General features: G+C 38.6%; 1 protein-coding gene across 3 annotated transcripts; it reads right to left on the reverse strand.

Moving 5' to 3' along the window:
- Nucleotides 1-2,540: 2,540 nt before the first annotated feature.
- SEC61G (SEC61 translocon subunit gamma) lies at nucleotides 2,541-10,465 on the reverse strand. Of its 3 annotated transcripts, none has more exons than XM_028108972.1 (4): nucleotides 10,392-10,465; nucleotides 8,681-8,779; nucleotides 7,331-7,433; nucleotides 2,541-2,730 (listed from the first exon to the last, which is right to left on the reverse strand). In XM_028108972.1, the coding sequence occupies exons 2-4, from the start codon at nucleotides 8,772-8,774 to the stop codon at nucleotides 2,721-2,723; spliced, it is 207 nt and encodes a 68-aa protein (XP_027964773.1). In that variant the 5' UTR covers nucleotides 8,775-8,779; nucleotides 10,392-10,465; the 3' UTR covers nucleotides 2,541-2,720. The 3 variants fall into 3 exon arrangements, with proteins under 3 accessions (XP_027964773.1, XP_087874592.1, XP_087874593.1); XM_088018466.1 differs by lacking the exon at nucleotides 10,392-10,465 and adding an exon at nucleotides 10,274-10,345; XM_088018467.1 differs by lacking the exon at nucleotides 2,541-2,730 and having other exon boundaries at nucleotides 7,327-7,433.
- Between the last annotated feature and the right edge of the window lie 404 nt (nucleotides 10,466-10,869).

Genomic DNA, 10,869 nt, shown 5'->3' on the forward strand with positions numbered 1-10,869 from the left:
GCCCATTTTAAGCACTTTCAGCTCATTTAAACTTTGACATAAAGTGCTCCTTCAAGCACAAAACACAATGGTGCCTCCTGCACTCAGTTTAAATTAAGTATCATTTGTTCCAAGTAGAACCCTCCCAACAAATGAGAGACAAATGGCCCAAGGACAAATTTGGGAGTAAAACACTGCTTTTAAATAGTAACAAAGTAACTGGAATTGGAACCGGGCCTTATTTCCTACTCTTCTGTCAGGGCTCTGCCATCCTGTCTGGACAATTACTGTCTCCCTCCCTGTGTTATTTTTCTGTTGACTTTTTGTGGTTATCATCAAGTGGACTAGGTGGCCAAGCACTTGCTTTAAGGCATAGGGGTTCATGGAAATGGCAGAACTACCATAAAAAGGGCATTCTTTTACTGTGGTATAGGTATTTAAACAACACAAAACCATTAGCAACTGTTGGCAGCGCCTGGCTGGCTCAGTCGGTGGAGCATGTGACTCTTGATCTTGCGGTTATAAGCACAAGTCCCACATTGGGTGTACAGACTACTTAAAAATAAGATCTTTAAAAAAAAAAAAGTATTAAGAACTTTAAAAACTCGCTACTCAAAGTGTGGTCCACATACCAGCAGCCATCAGCAGGGAAAAAGAAATGCATATTCTCAGACCCACCCAGACCTACTGAATCAATTTCTAGGGGTAGAACCCAAGGAGCCACATCCTGAAGAAACTCTCACAGATGATTCTTATACTTGCTAAAGTTTAAGAAGTACTGTTTTATAGGGCGCCTGGGTGGCTCAGTTGGTTAAGTGACTGCCTTCGGCTCAGGTCATGATCCCGGAGTCCTGGGATCGAGTCCCACATCAGGCTCCCTGCTCAGCAGGGAGCCTGCTTCTCCCTCTGACCCTCCCCCCTCTCATGTACTCTCTCTCTCTCTCTCATTCTCGCTCTCTCAAATAAATAAATAAATCTTTAAAAAAAAAAAAAAAGTACTGTTTTATAACACAAATGCACTAGCTCTTAGATACACTGGTATGGTTAGTAAGAAAAGTCTGTTTATTTTTCCTACCTAGGATTCAATTGTGTGTGAAGGTTATTCTGTTCTATCACGTTATTGGTCAGCCTTCATTTCACATGTAAAAATATAAAATATGTTAATACCTTGTGTCAAGAACCAGCAAGTCAGCAAAATAAAAAATGAACAGCCAAAATACATGCTATCAATAGGGACTCATAATTAGTTTTTATCAAAATACTTATGTTCAGAATTATCCAATAAGATAAACACATTTGCCAGAGGCAAAACAAGTCTACATTTTAGAGTAATTTCTAGCATACTTTGTATGTGTATATATGGGCATGTGTACATGTACGTATATACACGTTTGTGCATATATACACATACGCAGGTACATGTGTGCACACATTTTGGCCTTTAAGGAGCTTAGTGTCTGTAAAATGTGGCCATATGGACTCCCTATGATTATAGATCCAAGGCTATTTTTATTTTTTTTTTGTTTTCCTTTAAATTTTTTTATGTTAATCACCATACATGACATCATTAGTTTTTGATGCAGTGTCCCATGATTCATTGCACATAACACCCAGTGCTCCATGCAGAATGTGCCCTCTTTAATACCCATCACCAGGCTAACCCATCCCCCCACCCCCTCCCCTCTAGAACCCTGTTTGTTTTTTATTATTTTTATTTCTTTGAAAGCAACCATTCATTTAAAACTGAAGTACTGAGCATTTCAAAAATAGGCAGAAAATCAGTTACTATCACTGTGAGAACAGACTGCTCTCTGCACCACGGATTCCAACACTGAGGAGTACTGCCCAACAATACCAGGTAGACTCCTACCTACCTATTCATGAAGAATCAGAGGACGTTCATCAAATATGTGCTACTAACCAATTAAAAAAAATTTTATTCAAGTATAATTAACATAGTTATATTAGTTTCAGATGTAGGATATACTAATTCAGTAATTCTCAGTGCTGCTAACGAGTTTATTATAAACATAATAGAACTCGGGAAATAAAGTTCGGTAATTAAACACTGAATAAACAGGCTAAAAAAACTTTTTTTCTTCCAAAGAGGAATAAACTATCTCTCTTACTACGTTTTTTTAAAAGGGGAAAGAAGGCCATTTTTCATGACATTCAATTATCAGTTCATTCTTCACATAATTCAGGACGCTAATGTTTATGACAGTGGGACTAGTTTGAAGAAGTTTTAACAGCTATTTTCAAGAAGCTATTTCAGGCAGCACCTAAACTTCTACAGGAGCTCCACCTGCTTGTGTTTTGACTGCTTACAGACAAAACTCCTGCCCTACCCTCAAACTCTTTCATTACCTTTACCATCCTTTACTTGCTCTGTTTCTTCTTCCATGATAGGAAAATGTTTATCCAAGAGAGGTGCACTCAGAAAGTGCAGTATTTCATTTTAATTTCTCCTATAAAGCAAAATATGAAGGACAGAAGGAAGGAGAGTAAGAAGGGAAGGAGGAAAAATAACCCATTATTTCCTATCAAATTTGATAAATACCTATGATGGAAAAAAGATAAGTTTATTTTGAATTGTTTTAATTTACAAATACAAAACACCTTGGAAGACAAAAAAAAATGAAAGAAAAACACAAAACATAGGCAAATTTTTACTCCATGAGCTTCTTAAATCCTCACTTATTCACCAATCCCCAAGATGAAAAACTCTTCTAAAAAGGTATTCAGCCGCCACTGTAAAAGAAGGAAAAATGGTCCATTTGAGTGTATAGAACATTTTAATAACAATAGTTATTTGAATTGCAATACGCTATAATTTTATGGAACTAAAATCAGTTATTGAGAACCCCAAGAGAGCATAAAGGAGAAGAGACTGTACTTTGAAATCTTGGAACGGAAAAGATCCTTAGAGATGATGTGGCTTCTGCACAGGCTTATCTTAAAAACTCACAATCCTCTTTTGGGAAATGTGTTTAACAGTCTAAGTCTTATTTAACAGTCTTGTCTTTCTGTTACATATAGGACAGTTAGTTGGTTAAGTTTTTCAATTTGATATACAATCAGCCAGTTGAAAATAAAGAATAAAACTAGCTCAACCGTTCCTAACTACAATCACTAAAAAACGGGTTTAATCATAATAAAAACAAAAATCACCTTTTCTACAAAAGAACTTCTAAATTTCAAAAGCCTAAACATTGTAACAGTATGTGGAGATATAATTTCAGTATTGTTTAATAATTTTTCTTAGGTAGGCTCCACACCCAATATGGGGCTTGAACTCACCACCCTTGAGATCAAGGGTGGCACGCTCTACCGAATGAGCCAGCCAGGCGCCCCTAGTTTTGTTTAGTAATGTTAAAAAAAGAAAAGTAATTGTATTACTAGATGAAATACGCCTGAAATACTCCTGAATGTTTGCTTTAATGTTAAGTATTTTTAGTGTTTATGTTATTAAATTGTATTGCTGTAACTAAAATATCCACAACTATATAAGCCCTTTAAATTATCATACTACGGCTATTACTTTTGACTGCTATAATTGTATAGAAGAGGAAGAACTTTTATCATAAGGAAAATAAAAAGTGGTAATTCAGCCTAATGAAAGAGAAGCTTGTGATTATATTTCATTTGCTATCATCCCAAAATAACTAGAACAGTGACTTATGCTCTTTTCAAGCAGGAAAAAAAGATCTTTTGGTTTTACAGACGTCAAAGAATACCATGAGAAGAGTAAGTTTTGGTAGCTTTTCTCACAGAATGTTTTATTTGGTCTTCATGTTAATGTAAAAACTATCCGAAGGTAGATTTTTAACTCCTTAAACTCTGAAAGAATTTTGTTACTAGAAGACAAGTTTTCTAAGTAACTAGCTGTTGAACAATCTCTGGTAAGATTGGTAAAAGATATTATGTGTTTGCCATGGAAAGAATTAAGAGAAAGGAAACGGAATACTTGTTTCAAAACCCTCTTGGGAACAATCCAACTAACCTCAATCCAAAAGGGTGCGCTAAGAGCGCCTGTCCTAAACAGGCCACAATTTAGACAATGAAATAAAAGATTTTCTAGTACAAAACTAGGATAAATAACAATGTTGGATAGATTAAAAACTCAAAAGTCTTCCCTAAGGGAATCTAGGAAAAAGGAATTTAACAAGGATAATGTTCCATTCTTAAGCTAAAAACAAACCACCCCAACTGTTAAAACCCAGGATAAAGGAAATTTATTGTAGCAGTTATTTGTGAGAAACTGTGTGAGGATTTTCGCCGTTAGCAAGAAAACATCTGTAGCAGGCCTTCAATTCAATCCGAAATACTGGATTTTAAGAGGACTGATGAAATGCCAACTGGAGCACGAAGTAAGGAATGTGACTCAGAATTGGGAGTGTTCAACTGAGCCAGAATGAGAGATGACTCTTAATAACGGTTAAAAATAGAGGCTCCTGGGTCAGTCGGCCTGGGTTTTACATGCCATTTTACCGCTTACCAGCCAAGCAACTTAAGTACTTATTCTTCATGCCTCAGTTTCTTCATCTATAAAATGAAAATAGTAGCGCTGATCTCACAGAAGTGTCATGAGGATTAAAGGAGTTGACTAAAGCAGGAACAGTCCCTGGCACACTTGCCCAATAAATGTTAGAGATTATTATTAGCATCATGACCATTAGAAAAAGATAAAAGAACCGTTAAGTTGTTCACTTAATTCAACACACACTTATTCACTGCTTTTCATTGGTACAGGAAAGAGTATATTGGACTAGGTTCTGCAGTATACACACACACTACAGAATACATATGTACACACACAGATATTTACATATATTAACATTTTCAGCGTGTGTATGTAACTGTCGACAACAGGATTACCTCAGAACTCATAATCTAAGGTGAAAAGCCCTATCGATGACTCAAGGCAGACAGTAATGTCTGCCGAGAGAGTTAAAAAGACAGTACTAAGTGAAGGCTGGGGGAAAAATGTAAAAAAGCACTCATATAACAGAACACTGAAAGAAAGAGACATCTTTCCAAAGGGTAAAACTAAGAACAATGAGGGGTGTTCACAGGAAATAAGTTCCGTATCAATTGAAAATATTAACTGTATCATTTAAACCTGTCTGACACTGGAATGGGAAGCAGGAGGCACTGAGCTCTGTGGAAAAGAAGGGACTTCAGAGAAACCTACCCCTTCTGGGCGCCTGGGTGGCTCAGCTGGTTAAGCGACTACCTTCGGCTCAGGTCATGATCCTGGAGTCCCGGGATCGAGTCCTGCATCGGGCTCCCTGCTCAGCAAGGAGTCTGCTTCTCCCTCTGACCCTCCTCCCTCTTGTGCTCTCTATCTCTCGTTCTCTCTCTCTCAAATAAATAAAATCTTTAAAAAAAAAAAAAAAGAAAAGAAACCTACCCCTTCTGCTTACTGATAAGGTTAAGTGTAGCCCAGGGACACGAAGTGTCAGGTTTCCTACTTCTACCTGAGTATTCTCTCCATGATTCCAGGATTCCAGAATTCCAGAGCTGGTATTCCTCACCAGTAATATAACAGATTTCTGAAGTGATGAGGTAGATTTGAAAGACTTGGTCCTTTCCGGGTCTAACCTTCACTGATCCTGAAGTATCTCTTTGTGGCACTTCTGCTTAATAGCTACAACAGCCTACTTAAAAAATTCATCTGACAGGGTGCCTGGGTGGCTCAGTTGGTTAAGCGACTGCCTTCGGCTCGGGTCATGATTCTGGAGTCCCAGGATCGAGTCCCGCGTCGGGCTCCCTGCTCAGCGGGGAGTCTGCTTCTCCCTCTGACCCTCCCCCCTCTCATGTGCTCTCTCTAATTCTCTCTCTCAAATAAATAAAATCTTAAAAAAAAAAAGAAAAAGAATGTCTTTTCAACAAAAGTTATTAAAAAAAAAAATTCATCTGACAATATCATTCAGTCACTTGTCATTTAGAATACAAATTCTACCAGTATCTATAGTAAAGTATCTAGGACTTAAAAGATTTATAGTTTACAAAGCATTTCTAAGTAACTGCTCCAAAGCTCCCTATCCCACAGAATAAGCCTAATAGGTATCACTACCTCTAAATGACAGATAAAGCTTGGATTAAATAAATACAAGAATCATAGAGCAATTAAGTACTGCAACTCATAGTATTGTCTTTACACCAAACTAAAATGCCTAAAACTGGGACGCCTGGGTGGCTCAGGTCATGATCCCAGGGTCTTTTGGGATCAAGTCCCTCATTGGGCTCCTTGTTCAGTGGGCAGTCTGCTTCTCCCTCTGCCTGCCGCTCCCCCTGCTTGTGTGCTCGCTCGCTCTCACTCTCTCTCTGACAAATAAATAAAATCTTTAAAGATAAATAAATAAAATGCCAAAAACTGAACTATTCAAATTGCTCATTGCCATTAGATTTCTCCATAACTCGTAATCAATAGGAAAAGAAAAGCGTTTAGCAAAGAATAAAGTGATCCCAGTGTTTCTCAGTGTTTCCTTCTCCTCTCTAACATACTAAAGGTTACGAAACCCTCCATTAGTACCAGTGGCTCGTGAGAGTCACAACTTCCATTTCAGTTCTTACCCAAATTTGTTTTTTAGGGTTTTTTAAGTCATTAATCTCTACTATAATCCAAGTAAGAGCTCTTAGCCTTATGGAATAAACTGGACACAGAGCAGCTAAGTACATTGCCCAAGGTCAAGACAGCTATTAAGTAAAAAGAAAAGAGGATCTGAACCTTTCGAGACCTGGTCTAGTTTGAACTCTATCAAGGCAGTGATTTTCAGACAGGGAGCATTTCTTCTGCACCTTAAAAACCAACAAGTTAATATACAGCATGAAGAAGACTTAAATTTGACTACTGGTTCTAACACTTGCTTTATCACATAGTGAGGGTTTTTAACTCACTTCCTTGACCCTTTAAAATTTTATTTATTAAAGAAAATTGTACCTATCTCAGAGTTGCTATAAAGATTGTAGAACATATAAAATCACTCCTAATTTTCAGGTACTCAAAAAATACTAGCAGACTAGCAGCATTAAAAAGTCAAAAGACACATCTATGTATTAACAAAACAGCAGGCAGTCAACTCAAACGATCTCAATTTTTTTTAAAGACTTATTTGAGAGAGAGAGCAAGTGAGCACATGTGAGCAGGGGGAGGCGCAGAGGGAGAGGGAGAGAGAATCTCCAGCAGACTCCCCAAGAGGAGCCTGACGCAGGGCTCGATCTCACAACCCTGAGATCATGACCTGAGCCAAAATCAAGAGTCAGACACTTAACCAACTGAGCCACCCAGGTGCCCTTCAACTGGTATGCTATCCTAGACATTGTCTATTTCAAAAAGTTTACTTACACAATGATGTTATTAATAGGGATATGGATCAATTTCACAAAAAAGCCAATGAATCCCATTATAGCAAATCCTATTGCTGTCGCCATGGCAATCTTCTGGAATTCTGGATTTAAAAACACAAAATTGAGATTATTTTTTGCATTGTCATTGCAAGTATAGGAGAGAAAACTAACAGTGACATAAATAAACATACTAGTGTACATTTCTCCTGATAGTAAATATATAATTTTAAATTAAACAAAACATGGTATTAAGAAATAAATTGCCTGACACTTAAATTTTCGAATTTTATTGATATTTAAGAACATAGAAATAAAGTGGCTACCCATGCTAGTGAATCCACCAACAAGCAACAAAATATTCTACCTTCTTAGCAAATGAACAGAATATCAAAAAGAAATGAAACATGAATAAAAGAAATATACAGAGTATGTTTTTAAAAGTTGTTATACTGTTAAAAGTATTAATTATAGAAACACAAAACATGACCTTTTTTTATAAATAGGTCTGTTGTCTTTGATATCATAATGAAGCCAGAAATAAAGCTTGAGAAACTGGGCTGGGTACAATCTTATGTAAATGCTTCCATTTAATGTCATTTCCTCAGGGACGCCCCCCTGCCCTCCTGACTTGGTTAGTCGTCTTATGTGCTGTCAAACTCCTATTTCTCTTCTATAGGAATTACTACAGCTGTAATTAAAGTGATAACTGCCATTCATGACTGTCTTCCCTGAAAGATTCTAAACTACCCAAGAGCAAGGACTATTCTCTATTACATGTTTTTATTATTATACTACATATGTAATATAAATGTAATATATTCTCCATTACATTCCCAGCTCCTAACTTCAGGCAGCACTCAAATGAATAAAGGTAAACAAATTCTGGTGCACCTTTTAACAGATGAATTACGATAAATAAGAATTTAACTTCCCAGGTTGAAAACAACTGTACTGTTGATCTCATGTTAAGGTTTTGCTTAGGGGAGGAAAGGGGAGGGGGGCAGTGGCAGAGCAGGGAGGACTCCAAAAGATTTTCCAGAGTGGAAATGTGGAAGATACTAAAAACTCTGAAGTCATTAACTATGACTAAGGCAAACCTAACATGGAAAATAAGACTGTAATAATATTTCACCATTTGAAAATACATAAACAGAAAAATCTGTATAATGTAAAAAAGTACATAAAATTTAGGAAGAAGTGACAGGATTAAAAAGCAATAAAGCAAAATTAATCACTACAAATGCTGATGAAAATAATGCACGAGTTATTAAACAGGAGGATTTTAATCAAAGCAAAGACTTAGGAAAATGCAAAGATTTAACCTTTCCTCCCATTTTTAAGCTATTACCTTTTCTATCAGGTTTAGTGCATCTTTTAACCAGCCGAATTGAGTCCTTCACAAACTGCCGACTTGGCTCAACAAACTGCATTACCTGATCCATGATGCCTATTTAAACAAAACAAAAAAGTAAAAAGATAACTCACTGGTATTCCTTATCATAAAGTAGGTACTCGCTCAGTTATATCAAAATGTAAAGGCGACCAGCCATGAATTCATGTCTGAGATGAGTCAATTCCATCTCATAAAATAAAACAAAAAAAAAATACAGATTCCAAGCCTAAACTGATACTATTTTTATAAACTCCAGAGAAACATCAGATCAAAGGCAGTAAGAAAAGCACAGGTCTTACCTACACTTTATGCTCCTAACATAACAGGCTAAATAATTAACAACCCATCCTCTCCTTACCCACTCTGCGGTCTTCTCATTGTTCCTGCTAAGGAACCAGCAATGTTGGGATCCAACAAATATTTTCTATATTTTATCGTAAACTCTCAGAAACCAGTGTCAAGTGCAGTGAAGGCCAACTATGGTGCTGCAAGAGTCTAGGCAACATGGATTTCAATCTGATTGTTTTAAACTATGGCCACACAACACTTCTGGAAAAGAGTATATTTGTGTGGAATAGATCTATAAAATTTTCAGAAGATTAACTAAGCCAAGATCCAGATTCTGAGAAGCTATTACCTCCACCCCAAACCTTCAGTTTGGACACACCTTTTAAGAAACCACCACTTATATTTCATCACATAGGTTCTTCTGAGACGTCTATCACCCAATAAAGAAATATCATCCAATCCCAGCTTTGAGAGCCACTGGTTATGAAAGAATGAGGCCAATGTGTTCCTCGCATCTTACTTTGTCTCTAGCGTTTAGAAGAGTGGCCAGGCACATGAATACTCAATAAACTTCTGTTAAATCCATGAATGAGTACCACTTTAAAAGCAGCTGGTGGTCCAAATCCCTGTCTATGAAAATAAACTCTTAAGCTCCACTTTGCTCACTAGGGCGGGCAGGTGGAATAAAATTCTATAAACATTCTGAGCCAAGAACGTTGGGTCCCTCCAAAAACATACTTTATGCCTGTTTTCTTAGTAGTTCACTTAACTTTATTCTTCAAATCCAGTGGGCTTAAACTTTGTAGGTATCCTGAAGAAAGCGAAGGGCTATTTCTTCGGGGTGGGGGGGAGCACAACGCACAACACTGCACTCACTTCCAGCGGAGGGGATCCAACAACACACTATGATCTCTCGATCTAGAATCTAGACCAGTCTTCCCACTACAGCCCACTCTTCCGAGACAGGACGCTACACTCAAATCCCCAAAGCCAAGGCCGGAGGGAACTCCGGCGGCTGGCCATTAACCCTGCCTAGAGCACGGAATACACCAACAGCCCCCAACAGAGTACGAGCTGCACACAGCGGAGGCCGAGGGCAAACAGCCAGAAAGCCGAAGCCTGGGCCAGGACTTTCAGCGCTGAAGGACCAGAGGCCATCAGAGCCACTCTCCTTCGGGATCCCGGGAGGCCGCGGCCCTGGGACTTTGCTTCCACAGAAGGCCGTGCGAGTAGGTGTGTGGGCAGCTGAAAGCGCCGGACCTCGGTCTCTACCGCCCGCCGAGAGCCTCCTGGCAACCCCCACCGGCTCGCCCGCGCCCGCCGCCGCCGCTAGTCACAAAGGGTTCATCCCCAAGCCCACCACGAGACAGAGCCTCACCTGCCAGCCAACGGCTCAGACGCCAGCGACACGTAAGCACAAATACGAACTGACCTAGGGCCACCGGAACCGGAAACCGGTTATCTGGCCTCTAGCCCGCCCACCCTTCCGTTCATTGGTCCTTTACGCGGAGACATCAGTGCGCAGGCGCAGCTCGAAGTACGGCTTGGCCACTCATCCCGGAAGAGGTACGCTGCGGCGCTTGATGACGTGCACTCTTTTGGGGTTTGGCATAAATAGAGGTCGAGCAGAACTCTTATTGTTGGTAGGAGTGTAAGATGATGCAATTTTTTTGGAAAAGGTTTGACAGCACGCATCACCCTATTACCTCATAATTCCAATTTTAGGTATTTACTGAAGATATGTGAAAATATATATGTTATATGATATATGAAAATATATCCACCTAAAGACTTGAACAAGAATATAGCACATTTATTTGTAATAGTCAAAAAAAGTAAAGTGATTCAAGGGTCCA

The sequence above is a fragment of the Eumetopias jubatus genome, unplaced genomic scaffold (assembly GCF_037043125.1).
Source record: "Eumetopias jubatus isolate StellerSeaLion01/CBP00866 unplaced genomic scaffold, mEumJub1_p1.0 scaffold_14, whole genome shotgun sequence".
Lineage (NCBI taxonomy): Eukaryota > Metazoa > Chordata > Mammalia > Carnivora > Otariidae > Eumetopias > Eumetopias jubatus.

Coding starts and splice junctions, on each gene's coding strand:
- SEC61G (XM_028108972.1), bottom strand. CDS start 8,774: ATGGATCAGGTAATGCAGTTTGTTGAGCCAAGTCGGCAGTTTGTGAAG. Junction 7,434..8,680: donor CACTAAACCTGATAGAAAAG/GTAATAGCTTAA, acceptor TTTTAAATCCAG/AATTCCAGAAGATTGCCATG.